Source organism: Physeter macrocephalus, chromosome 16 (assembly GCF_002837175.3).
Source record: "Physeter macrocephalus isolate SW-GA chromosome 16, ASM283717v5, whole genome shotgun sequence".
In the NCBI taxonomy this organism is placed as follows: domain Eukaryota; kingdom Metazoa; phylum Chordata; class Mammalia; order Artiodactyla; family Physeteridae; genus Physeter; species Physeter macrocephalus.
The window spans coordinates 101,665,565-101,680,167 of NC_041229.1; the positions used below are offsets into that span (position 1 = coordinate 101,665,565).

The 14,603-nt window shown below is 41.3% G+C and overlaps 1 protein-coding gene across 2 annotated transcripts in view; it reads right to left on the reverse strand.

Moving 5' to 3' along the window:
• ATL3 (atlastin GTPase 3) overlaps nt 1-14,603 on the reverse strand; it is a 54,646-nt gene that overhangs the window by 20,634 nt on the left and 19,409 nt on the right. For both annotated transcript variants that reach the window (XM_024133188.3, XM_024133187.2), the window contains exons 4-5: nt 7,917-8,021; nt 7,371-7,421 (exon numbers count right to left, since the gene is read on the reverse strand). In XM_024133188.3, the coding sequence (XP_023988956.1) occupies nt 7,371-7,421; nt 7,917-8,021 (156 nt within the window). The remainder of the gene's footprint in view (nt 1-7,370; nt 7,422-7,916; nt 8,022-14,603) is intronic.

Consider the following 14,603-nt stretch of genomic DNA (forward strand, 5'->3'; position numbering starts at 1 on the left):
ATGCAAGAGGGAAGAGATATGGGAACATACATATATGTATAACTGATTCACTTTGTTATAAAGCAGAAACTAACACACCATTGTAAAGCAATTATACTCCAATAAAGATGTTAAATAAATAAATAAATAAAAAGACAAGCGGTGGAGAGGATGTGGAGAAAAGGGAGACCTTGTCCACTCTTGGTGGGAATGTAAATTAGTACAGCCACTACAGAAAACAGTATGGAGGTTCCTCAAGAAATTAAAAATAGAACTACCATATGATCCAGCAATCCAACTTCTTGGTATATATCCAAAGGAAACAAAACCATTATTTCAAAGAGATATCAGCACTCCCATGTTCATAGCAGCATTATTCACATAGCTAAAATACAGAAACAACCTAACAATCTAAGTGTCTGTCAATGGAAGAACAGATAAGAGAAATGTTATATATATTATATATATATATACATAATGGATTATATATACCACAAGGGAATTTTTTTCAGTCTTTAAAAAGAAGGAAATCTTGTCATCTGTGACAACATGGATGAAACTTAAGGGTAATATGCCAAGTTATATGCAGATTAACCCTCCATGTTGTTCAAGGGTCAACTGTAGTTAATAATACTGTACTGTATACTTGAAAGCTGCTAAGAGTTTTAAAAGTTTTTATCACACACAAACAAAAATAATAAAAATTATTTTTTATTAAAAAAAAGAAAATAGGGACTTCCCTGGTAGTCCAGTGGGTAAGACTCCATGCTCCCAATGCAGGGGACCCATGTTCAATCCCTGGTCGGGGAACTAGATCCCACATGCGTGCCACAACTAAGAGTTCACATTACACAACTAAGAAGTCCACAAGCTGCAACTAAGATTCTGCATGCCACAACTAAGAAGTCCACATGCCGCAACAAAGACCCCGCGTGCCACAACTAAGACCTGGCACAGGCAAAATAAATAAATAAACAAATAATTGTAATAAATAAATAAATTACTAGAGTGACGGCTATGCCCCAGGTCTAGAAGAAGCACTCCAGACTAGAGGAAGAAAACACAGGCCAAGAAGTCATGCCTCCCCAAGGAAAAATAGAACAGAACCTAAAGTATTAAGATCAGACTGAGACATTTTTTTAGTCTCTCCTTTGCAGATGCATTACTGATAAGCACAGAACACTAAACTAATGAAAAGAGTGATATAAGACACCTCAGTTATGAAGAACATATACATATATCCATATAATAAGGCAAATACAAATACTTTTTTAACCAAAAATTGCAACGTTAACCACTGGGAAGATGAGAGAAAGGAAACTGAGTGAGGGGTAGGAGAGTTGTAAAGAGAGAGAAATCCTAATTTTATATAAGAAATAATACTTAAGTTTTTTAAATCCAGAAGGAACAATATAAGCACGTTCTTTAAAACTGTAGACACAAATAGCAGAAGACACAGCCAAAAGGAGTACAAGTGGCTGCCTCTAGAGAAAGGGAATGGGACGTAGAAGGGATGCTCATTATGAACACTGCAAGACTACTGACTTTGAAACTACGAATACAGATCACCATGTTAAAAATAAATAAAATGTTTTTTAAAAAAAGTAGTTTTCCCTGGTGGCGCAGTAGTTAAGAATCCACCTGCCAATGCAGGGGACACAGGTTCGATCCCTGATGCGGGAAGATCCCACATGCCGCGGAGCAACTAAGCCCGTGTGCCACAACTACCGAGCCTGCACTCTAGAGCCCGTGAGCCACAACTACTGAGCCCACGCACCACAACTACTGAAGCCCGTGCACCTAGATCCCGTGCTCTGCAACAAGAGAAGCCACTGCAATGAAAAGCCCGCGCACCACGATGAAGAGTAACCCCCGCTCACCGCAACTAGAGAAAGCCCACACACAGCAACGAAGACCCAATGCAGCCAAAAATAAATAAATAAAATAAATAAATTTATTTAAAAAAAAAAGTACCTGGTAAATTAAAATACTATATATAAAAAAAGACAAACACACACTATAAAACTATATACAACCATGATTTCCTATCTGTAATTCTGAAATCCAAAAAGCTCTAAAACCCCAAGCAGCAAACTCATTTGGAGGAAAGTCTGCCTTAAACTGATATAAGGCTTTAAATAGGTTTTATGTATCCTATTTCATATAATTAGTCACACATTTCACTGCAGAAATATTAATGTGTTTAATTAGAAGGTATTAACCAAATGCCCATTCCTATCCTAGACATCATGCTATAATATATGCACCATATTATCTATCTAAAATCCAAAAACGGGACTTCCCTGGTGGTCCTGCGGTTAAGACTCTGTGCTCCCAGTGCAGGGGGGCCGGATTCGATCCCTGGTCAGGGAACCAGATCCTGCACGCCACAACTAAGAGCCCACATGCCGCAACTAAAAGATCTCACGTGTTACCTCTGGGGAGGGGGAGAGGGGGACTTCAGCCTTATCCAAAGTGCCCAATTTTTTGAAAGGATAATATTTCTAATTCCATCAGTAATATTATACATTATTAACTTTTAAAAGGAGAAAAAGTATTACAATGATAGATATCATGTTACCCATTTAGAGAGCTTAATTCTAGGCTCTATGAAAAAGGCACAGAGTGAAGGGAGTATCTCCACCAGGAAACCTTTCCCAATGCCCCAGGCTGGGACCTCTGATACCTGGGCATCTCTCTCCCTCAGCCCTTAATAGGTAACGAACTCCTGTTCAGAACCCTGTTTTTGTAATTTACATGGAATCAAATCTAGCCACTTTTTTTCTTTTGTCTTTTACCTTTGACATCTTGCTTAAAAAATTCTCCCTCGGGACTTCCCTGGTGCTCTAGTGGTTAAGAATCTGCCTTCCACTGCAGGGAATGTGGGTTCGATCCCTGGTCAGGGAACTAAGATCCCACATGCCGCAGGGCAACTAAGCCCATGTGCCTAACTAGAGACCCTATGTGCCACAAACCACAGAGCCCACACACCCTGGAGCCCTCGCACCACAACTAGAGGGCCCGTGCGCCACAACAAAAGATCCCACGTGCCACAATTAAGACCCGATGCAGCCAAATAAATAAGCAAATAAATATTTTTTTAAAAATTTCTCCCTCGGGGCTTCCCTGGTGGCGCAGTGGTTAAGAATCCGCCTGCCAATGCAGGGGACACAGGTTCGAGCCCTGGTCCAAGGAAGAGCCCACACGCCACAGAGCAACTAAGCCCACGCGCCACAATTACTGAGCCTGCGCTCTAGAGCCCGCGAGTCACAACTACTGAAGCTCGTGTGCCTAGAACCCATAATCCGCAGCAAGAGAAGCCACAGCAATGAGAAGCCCATGCACCGCACGGAATAGCCCCTGCTCGCCACAACTAGAGAAAGCCCGCGTGCAGCAATGCAGACCCAATGCAGCAAAAAATAAATAAATAAATTTATTTTAAAAAAAACCTTCTCCCTCAGTATTGTATATTGGCCTATTTTTTTCCAGTTATTTATGGGTTTTTTTACGTCAAAATAGTTAATCATCCTGAATTTATTTTCATATATAGCACAAGGTAGGCATCTAATTTCTATTGTATCTAAATACATAGGCAACTATCCTAACATCATTTACTGACTGATCCATCCTTTATGTATTATATATTCTTAAGTAGAATAAAATATATGAAAATGTACTATATCATAAGTATATATCACATTAATCTATTTTTCCCTGAACCAGTGCTCTGTTGCAGTAATTATAGCCTTATAAGATGTACTAAGTCAGTTTTCTCTTATTTCCCCCACCCTTTGTAATATTCTTGGCAGTTTTACAATTTAACTTCCCAAATGAAGCTCAGAACAATTCTGTCTAGTTTCCAAAAGAATACCTTTATGATTCTGTTTAATGGGAAAGAAGTAACAACTTTATAATACTCAGTCTCATATGAGGTAACATTTATATAATACACAGCAGTGTCTGGTAGAGAGTAAGCAATAAACGTGTTAGTTCCACATGTAGAAGATACATATGAAATATAGATATTTACAGAAGAAACAAGGTTATTCCTGCATGTGGTTAAATCTTTTATATGCCTCATACAACACTGAAGTGCTTCATACAGGTCTCCTTAAATTTATTCCAAGTTGTTAATATTTTGCTACAGCAAATGTTTTCCATTACATTTTTAAACGGGTTAATGTTGGTAGATAGGAGAGCCTACAGATTTTTGTATTTGTACTTTGTGATTGGTACTGAATTTTTATTTTAGTTCTAAATAGTTCACCAGTTGATTCTTGTGAATTTCCAGGTACACAAGAAAATTATTGTCTCCTTCATAAAATTTATATTTATTCAATTTCTAGATCTACCATCAATCAGCCTTGTCCAATGAGACAAGACCTCTGGCCATTAGGCCCAGTGGTCACCCTCCATAGGCATAAAATCCATCCGACCTACCATCCCTGTTCTCACTGACCAGTGCCCTAAGCCTAGTCTCATCCCCGCTCCAGCTTCACAGTCAAAGGCACTGGCACTATCAGCCACTTAATTCTCTGGTCCCCCCTGCCCCACCCTCAGACACTTCCACTGTTTCTCGTGCAACTTCAGAGCCACAATGAACACTCTCCTAAATTTCCAGCTCCTTCTCTGAGAATTTCTTCTACCTCCCTGCTTTAACAAAACCTGAGGGCACAATTTTCCACATAAATATCTGAAGTAGCAGCTGTTATTCTCTCGCATCCCATGTGTCTCCAGATCAAAAGGTGGGGTTGGTGACTTCCCTGCTTCCCTTTATCACTTCTCAACCAACATCCTCCATCTTCTGGTAGAAAGCCCTACTCCTTTAGGATTTGCGCCATTCTGTAGAATAACCTCTTCCCCCATTCTTTACTGCCATCCATCTGCAAACCATGTGGTCATTCCCTATCATTCATCAAACACTTTGACACCTGTCCCAGTCCTCTTCATTAAAGCAGGCACTTCCATTCAACCCCTGCTTCAGCCAAGAACCTAAGATGAGTAAAGATTTTTTCCTCCCCTACAGTAGGACATAATTAACAGAATCAGGAATGTTTAGTTTTGAAATGATTATGCGAAAGACATGTTTAAACACATCTTGGGTTTGAGGAACCAGAGGATGGTGGAGCTCTTGAGAATAGTATCAAAGGAGAATTACGGGGGGGCTTCCCTGGTGGCGCAGTGGTTGAGAGTCCGCCTGCCGATGCAGGGGACATGGGTTTGTGCCCCGGTCCGGGAGGATCCCACATGCCACGAAGTGGCTAAGCCCGTGAGCCATGGCCACTGAGCCTGCGCATCCGGAGCCTATGCTCCGCAATGGGAGAGGCCACAACAGTGAGAGGCCCGCGTACCAAGAAAAAAAAAAAAGGAGAATTACATAACTGCATCATAATCCTTATCACCTGTTACGGAGTTGTGCCCACCCCCCAAAAAAATAGGTTGAAGTCCTAATCCCTGGTACCTGTGAAATGTGACCTTATTGGATGTAGGGTCTTCTCAGATTATTCAAGTTAACATAAGGTCATTAGGGTAAGACAATCCAATATGACTAGTGTCCTAATAAGAAGACATAACAGAAACACAGGGAACAGAATGCAACGGGAAGACAAAGACACACAGACACAGGGGGAAGACAGCCACATGAAGACAGAGGCAGAGACTGAAGTGTTACAGCTGCAAGCCAAGGAATGCCAAAGATTGCCAACAAACCACGAGAAGCCAGGAAGAGGCAAGAAAGGATTCTCCGCACAGGCTCGGAGAGACTGTGGCCCCGTCAACCCCTTGATTTCCTACTTCTAGCTTCCACAACTGTGAGATGATACATTTCTACTGTTTTAAGCCACCCAGGTCGTGGTACTCTGTGACAGCAGTCCTAATACATCACCCATGCCTAGGCATTTAGGTACCCTCTCACTGACTGGACTACAAAATCCATAAAGAATCATGTCTACCTCACATACTATGGTTATCTACGGCATTTGGTCCACTGCCTCACACAAATTAGGCACTCCAGAAAAAGGAGCTTAGAAAGGAATAAGTTTCAGGTGTCAAACTCAAGTTTTGATGGATATGTATTATGGAGCAACAGCTCTCAACCACTGAACGATGGCATTCGTGTAGAACCACCAATTATGAAGTACAGGTAACTACTAATAGTAACATTAAGAACCAAAATTTAGGAATTATTTCCTTTTTTTAAAAAAAGAAATAGAAATTAGAACTAATTCAAGGTAATTTCTATAATAAAAGACACCTCCACTCTGGTATTGATATGTTTCTTGAATGTCGGTGGGAGGAGTAGAATTAGAGAAGCATGCCAAATTGCATCCAACTCTGGAATACTCACTGAAGAGGATTTTACAGGAAAAATGTATAAGAACTGCTACTGTTGGGACTTCCCTGGTGGCAGAGTGGTTAAGAATCTGCCTGCCAACGCAGGGAACACGGGATCGATCCCTGGTCTGGGAAGATCCCACATGCTGTGGAGCAACTAAACCCGTGTGCCACAACTACTGAGCCCGTGTGCCACAACTACTGAAGCCCGCGCACCTAGAGCCCGTGCTCTGCAACAAGAGAAGCCACCGCAATGAGAAGCCCGCACGCCGCAACTAGAGAAAGCCCGCGCGCAGCAACGAAGACCCAAAGCAGCCCAAAAAAAAAGAACTGCTACTATGGAGAAGAGGAGACAATGACTAATAACAGTAGCAGTGATAGGTATAAGAAGTAATGGCTAGCAGTTATTAAGCACATACTGTTTTCCAGGTACACGATCCTATGCATTTTATAAATATGCATTTGTTTAACCTCGTCTGAATTATTGCAATAGCTCCACAACCAGTCTCACTGAATGCACACTTGTGCCTCTAAAAATCTATTCCAAACACAACAGTCAGGGTGATCCTTTCATAATATGTCAAATAATATCACTCCTCTGATCAAAACATGGCTCCCATCTCACCCAGAGGAAAAGCCCAAGTCCTTACAAAGGCAGGGCATCACTGGGAGCTGAATGCCTCTCTGACTTCATCACTTGGCCTTCTCCTGTCTCACCCTCCAACCCCACCCACTGGCCTCCTTGTTGTTCCTGAATCCTGCCAAGCACACTCCACCTCAGGGTCTTTCTTCCTGCTGTCCCCTCCCCTGTACCACTCCCACACCCCTCCCCCCAATATACCTGCAGGACTGACCCACCCACTTTTCTTCCGGTTCCCAGCTCAACTCACTAAGGCCTTCCCTGACCACTCCAGCCACAGATACAGAGTGCAGGATTACCATGAACCCCAAGCCTTCCTCCATGTTTCAATCTTCGGCTGAAACTACTCAGCTGTAAAACTTGTCTTAGTCTTAAAACTTTTAAATGATATATTAACATTTTTATGAGAAATACATACCTGCAGCTGTTGAAGATCATCTTCCTGAATGTTCTGGGACAAATTATAAATCTAGAAAACAAAAGTCCAGATTTATTCTACTCTGGCTTACTTCAAATGAATCCCAAATAAGCCTAAAGAACTGAACAGAAGCTTTGTACAATTAAAGGTCTGCATATAAGAATATGATGTCTGTTTAAACAGAAATAACATCTGCCTTTTGGAAAACTAGGCATATAATGTTGAAAACACATAATCTTTCCTTTACACTTTAAAATATAGTTTTCTTCAATTTTTACCAAATCTACACTTCCTGTATGATGCAAATGATACAATTTCGATTTTCACTTTTCAGACTTTTCTTGGAATATACTACATATATTTATGACCAAAATGGAAAAATAGTTTAGGCTCCTTCTTAAGCTTGTAAGAGCTTAACTTGTATCTGTAGTCTAAAAAGAACATTTACATGTTACCATAGGAATGCTGATAACAGAACAATAACTGAAACTAGATGTATTCTCTTTATTTCTTCTACAAACTTTTTTCCTAGTCAAATGGTCTTACCTGAACAGAACTAGTCATGGTACTTAGAGCAAAGATGGTAGCACAATCTTTCACAGTGGACTGGCTGTCAAATGCCCCCTGGGTATCCATCAGAACAACTGCAACCTATGAAAACAAGGAAACACAAACAAAATATGTAAAAGTGAGAAGGGAAGACATGCAAGGAGAAATTGAAAAGTACAGGTAATATTTAAATGAGGCTTAAGCACCTGCTCCTAGGTTCTTTCAGAAAAGTACAATTACAGTTGACCCTTGAACAATAGGGGTTTGAACCGTGCAGGTCCACTAAATACGTGAATTTTTTTCAATAAATGTAAGTATTCAGCTGCCTTGTATTTTTTAACAGAGAACTTTGCTGGAGAAGATTATCTGCTCTCACCCAGTGATAGGATACAAAATAGAGGTATACAAAGCAATATGAAAAGAGGGGAAAATCACCCTAACAATCAAAACAGCAAAATGTTGAAGTCAATTAGCTCACTTTCAAAGCCAGTCATCTGGATTGGCTAAGTCAATTAACTAATTGACTTAGTCTAAACTTAGGCATAATCAAAAAATAAATAAATAAAACATATGGCGTGGGATAGTTTTGGCATTTACCTGCAAGCCTGCATTCTTCTCTCAAATTTCTAGAGTTTTCTCATTGTTTGATAAAATAAAATGAACACTTATTTCAATCTTTATGAAAGAGAGACCACACCACATACCAAATGAAAGCAGGAGAAACTAGGCTATCATTCACTCTATGTAATTAGCTTTCATGAAGCCTTAATGAACGTTCCCGCCTTAAAAGTTAGATGTATGCAAAATGTTAAATAAGATATAGTACCTTACAATCCTTATACAACTTGCTATAATTTTCAGTCATATAATTTAAAAGTAAAACTTTTCAAACTCGTGCATAACTGGTTCCAAAAGAGGACAAGGTTTAATATGTTCAGAAAAATAAGTAAATTCATCAGCAAGTGCCTAGTTCTTTACCAATACCGAAATTATTGCAAAGGCCAGAAGGGAAGCTTTCTATGAAGCTCTATTGAATACGAGAAGAGAAATGCCATAGTCAAAAACATTTTTAAGTAAGATTTATAATAACAAATACAAATTTTTTATTCTTAGAAATGACATTTTTATTACTTAGAAAAGTATTTTTATTCTTAGAAATGATAATAAATCATTTTATATAGTTTATATATCAGGACCCATTAATAACATTATATATTTATGGACTTTCATATACTCAACGCACTACTGTGATTGAATACATATGATATAAATTCAACCAAAAGAAAGCACTATTCAGAAAAAAAGATAAATTCAAATGAAACGAAGTTTCTAGCCTGAATACACTGAAACCTAATGATAAAAGACTTCATCTACCCATACCTTAGCTGTTTTGTGAAGAGTATACTGTCAAACTAAACGACCAATCAAGACTAATCATGGGGCTTCCCTGGTGGCGCAGTGGTTGAGAGTCCGCCTGCCGATGCAGGGCACGCGGGTTCATGCCCCGATCCGGGAGGATCCCACGTGCCGCGGAGCGGCTGGGCCCGTGAGCCGTGGCCGCTGGGCCTGTGCGTCCGGAGCCTGTGCTCCGCGATGGGAGAGACCACGGCAGTGAGAGGCCCACGTACCACAAAAAAAAAAAAAAAAAAAAAAAAGACTAATCATGGGGATTTCCCTGGTGGAACAGCGGTTAAGAATCCGCCTGCCAATGCAGGGGACACGGGTTCAAGCTCTGGTCCAGGAAGATCCCACATGTCGCGGAGCAACTAAGCCTGTGGGCCACAACTACTGAGCCTGTGCTCTAGAGCCCACGAGCCACAACTACTGAAGCCTGAGGGCCTAGAGCCCATGCTCCTCAACGAGAGAAGCCCGCGCGCTGCAATGAAGAGTAGCCCCCACTCACTGCAACTAGAGAAAGCCCACACGCAGGAACAAAGACCCAATACGGCCAAAAATAAATAATAAATTAATTAATTAATTAAAAACAAAAATAAAACTGAAGGTTTAAAAAAAAAAGACTAATCATGGCTGGAACAAGTGGATTTCCACATGTAAAAGAATGGTTTTGGATCCCTACCTCACATCATATACAAAAATTAACTAAAACAGATCAAGACCAAAACATTAGAGCAAAACCCACAAAACTCATAGAAGAAAGCATAGGTGTAAATCTTCATGGCCTCAGATTAGGCAATGGTTTCTAATATATGACACCTGAAGCACAATAAACCAAAAAAATATATACAAACTGGACTTCAAATAATTGCAAATCACATATCCGATGAAGGTCTAGTATCCAAAATGCATAAAGAATTCAACAACAAAAAGACAACCCAATTAAAAAGTGGATTTGATTTGAACATTTTTCCCAAGAAAATATACAAGTGGTTATGTGAAAAGATTCTCAACATCATTAGTCATTACTAGTGTTACATCATGGATGGGCCTTGAGGGCATTGGGCTGGGTGCAAGAGGCTACACAAACGACCCATATGTTATGTGACTCCATCTGTATCAAACAGCCAACATGGAGGAGGAAAGTAGATTGATAGTGGCCATGGGCTGGGAGAAGAGGGAAATGGGGAGTGACTGAGTTTCTTTTGGGGGTGATGAAAATGTTCTGGAATTAGATGGTGCACAGCCTTGTGAGTGTACTAAAAACTGCTGAATTATGTATTTTAAAGGTTGAATTTTATGGTATGTGAATTATACCTCAATGAAAAAGAGAAAATCATGGCATCTGCTAATGAGAAAAATGAGGCCAAAGAGAGGGAAAAAGAAGACATACTAAAGAGAAGCTCTTTGAGTGGGAGTCATAAGTATAATTAAAGTGCTGCGTATTTCGGGGAAAACAGTATTCTCATATCATGTAGTGGAATAGTAAAATACCATAACTACCTTCAAGAACAATTTGGCAATAGCTCGAAAAAGAGGAAATGGGCATTCTCAGACCCAGTAATTCCACTTGTAGGTGGCTTTCTAATTAGACAAGCTCTAAGCAAAAACCTCACCAAGTATAAAATAAGACAATCTTGCTAAACTTTTATTTGGCTAACTTCTAAAGAACTGCTTATCAGTATAGCATTTATCCAATATTAATTTTTTTTAATTGAGGTACAGTTAATTTACAATGTTGTGTTCGTTTCTGGTGTAGGAATATTGATTTTTTTTAAAGCACTCCTGATCCTGCTAGATGTCTGAACATAATTTTTTTTAAAACACATTAGAAACACAACAAGGTATCCCTACACACCAGAAAATTGACAATACCAAATGCTAACGAGAATATGAAACATCAGGACCTCTCACTCATTGTTGGAGAGCATGCAAAATGGCACAACTAATTTGGAAGACAGTTTGGTAGTTTCTTACAAAACTAAGCATAATCTTACCATACAATCCAACAGTTGCACTTCTTGGTATCTACCCAAACGAGTTGAAACTTATGTCCACACAATAACCTGCCCATGAATATTTACAGCAGCTCTACTCATAATTACCAAAACTTGGAAGCAAACAAGATGTCATTCAGTAGGTGAGTGGATAAACTGTGGTCATCCATATGGTGGAATACTACTCAGAAATAAGAAGAAATGAGCTATCAATACAAACAGATGTGAGGAACCATAAAAATATATACATTGCTAAGTGAGAGAAACCAATCAGAAAAGGCTATATACTATATGATTCCAACTATATGACATTCTGGAAAAGGCGAAACTATGGGGACAGTAAAACAATCACTAGTTGCCAGGATTTCAGGGAGGGGAGGAGGAACAAATGGGTGGAGCACAGAGGATTTCTAGGGCAGTGCACTTCCTCTGTTGATACAGTAATTGTAGCTACATATCATTACACATTTATCAAAACCCACAGAACGTGCAACACAGAGAGTGAACCTTAACGTAAACCATGGGCTTTAGTTAATGACAACCTATCAATACTGGTCCATTAATTATAACAAATGTATCACACTGACAAAAGATGTTAATAATAGGGAGAAACTGGAAGGGCGAACTCCACACTTTCTGATCAATATTCCTATAAACCTAAAATTACTCTAAAAAATAAAGTCTATTAAATTTTTTTAAAGGGCAGGAAACCAAAATGATGTCAATAAACATGGAGCTCTACAGAGGAGTCAATTCAACAAGATAAAAAAATGAGGGCACTATAAATGTCAGATAACTAAAAGCAAAGCCTGCTTACTACTAACACTGTAGAGATTTCTTAAACTCTTAAGGAGAATTAATACACCACATTCCCCCAAAATTAAAATGAGGCCCACCAGTTCTGTACAAAGGGATTACATAGTCAACAATAATTATTTATTCCTAAAAACAAATTAAGAAAGCATCTACCGGGGGGGTGGGACGAATTGGGAGATTGGGATTGACATATATACACTACTACGTATAAAATAGATAACTAATAAGAACCTACTGCTTAGCACAGGAAACTCTATCTGTGGTGACCTAAATGCAAAGGAAATCTAAAAAAGAGTGGACATATGTATGTATAACTGATTCACTTTACTATACAGCAGAAACTAACACAACATTGTAAAGCAACTATACTGCAATAAAAGTTTAAAAAAAAAAAACGCCTACCACACATTACCGGAAATGTAGAAACAGAACATGATACAGAAAACAAGAACTGGGGGCTTCCCTGGTGGCGGAGTGGTTGAGAGTCCGCCTGCTGATGCAGGGGACACGGGTTCGTGCCCCGGTCCGGGAGGATCCCACATGCCGCGGAGCGGCTGGGCCCGTGAGCCATGGCCGCTGAGCTTGTGCGTCCAGAGCCTGTGCTCCGCAATGGGAGAGGTTCGTGCCCCGGTCCAGGAAGATCCCACATGCCGCAGAGCGGCTGGGCCAGTGAGCCATGGCCACTGAGCCTGTGCTCCGCAACGGGAGAGGCCACAACAGTGAGAGGCCCGCATACCGCTAAAAGAAAAAAGAAAACAAGAACTGAAATGAAGGTCGTAGGGCCTTGTTGTGGTGCCGTCTCTAAGAGTCACTATGTTACCCACAGCAGGCCCTTAACTCACTGGGTCATTTTACAGCATCTCTAAAATGAAGATCGGACTTCCATTTCCAGTCAAAATGGGATAACAGACTGGATTTACCCTCCCACCTAAAACCAAACATAACAGACAAAATATATGAAACAACAGTTTCAAGACATTGGACATTGGGTAACAAAGGATAATGATCCTTGAAAGAAAGGAAACAGATGAGGTGAGCCTTACAGTTGACCCAGCTAACTGGCCAAGGCACAGGGAGGGGGAATCCAGGCAGAGCCACCAGATTCTCTGAGTCAGGAAATACAGCTGAGAGTCAGGAAGACCAAGGAAACGGGAGTTCTTAGGCAGAGCACCTGAGGAGAGAGCTACAGAGACAAAGAACACCAGGAATCTACAGAGGGTACCCATCAAGTGTTCAGCTGAGTCCTGACCAGCCCATGTGAATAAGGAAATTACCTGAGGCTGGAGAAAGAGCCATTCAAAAGGGTTAGAGGGAACACTACCTAAGGCTCACAGAGGGCCAAGAATAGCACCTGTTCCCTCCAGTCAGACTACAAAACCCCCATAAAAGCAACTAGACAAAAAGACACGTTAGACACACAAGAACAAAGGATAACAGCAATTTCTCAGCAGAAGTAATGTCAGCAAAAAGGCAGGGGAGGGACTTCCCTGGTGGCGCAGTGGATAAGAATCAGCCTGCCTATGCAGGGGACACAGGTTCAATCCCTGGTGCGGGAAGATCCCACATGCTGCAGAGCAACTAAGCCAGCAAGCCACAACTACTAAGCCCACGTGCCACAACTACTGAAGCCTGCGCGCCCAGAGCCCGTGCTCCGCGACAAGAGAAGCCACCGTAATGAGAAGCCCATGCACTGCAACAAAGAGTAGCCCCCATTCGCTGCAACTAGAGAAAACCCGCACGCAGCAACGAAGACCCAACGCAGCCAAAAAAATAAATACAATTAAACCTTTTTTTTGGGCTGCTTTGGGTCTTCGTTGCTGCGTGTGGGCTTTCTCTTGTTGCGGAGCACGGGCTCTAGGCGCACAGGCTTCAGAAGTTGTGGCACACGGGCTCAGTAGTTGTGGCTCGCTGGCTCTAGAGCACAGGCTCAATAGTTGTGGCGCACAGGCTTCGTTGCTCCACGGCACGTGGGATCTTCCTGGACCAGGGCTCGAACCCGTGTCCCCTGCATTGGCAGGTAGATTCTCAACCACTGTGCCAGCAGGGAAGCCCTAAATTAAATCTTTAAAAAAAAAAAAAAGACCGCGTAAAGGAGCTCCAGAAACGGGCGCAAGCCGCGGCTGTCGGCGCAGACAGCAGAGACGGGTGTGGGACGCTAGGGTTGCTGCTGCCGCCACCAAGAGGCCTGTGTGCGAGCACAGGATGCTCCTTTAACCCAGTCCTGTCTGAGCGAAGGGCAGACGCCCTCGGACGACCTACACGCAGAGGCGGGGCCAAGTCCAAAGCTGAACCCCCGAAGCTGTGCGAACAAAGAGGAGAAGGGGAATTCTCTCCCAGCAGCCTCAGAAGCAGCGGATTAAAGTTCCACAATCAACTTGAAGTGCCCTGCATCTGTGGAAAACCTGAATACACAGCGAAATTACCCAAGTTGAGGAGGTGGACTTTGGGAGCAAGATATACTATTATTTTCCCCTTT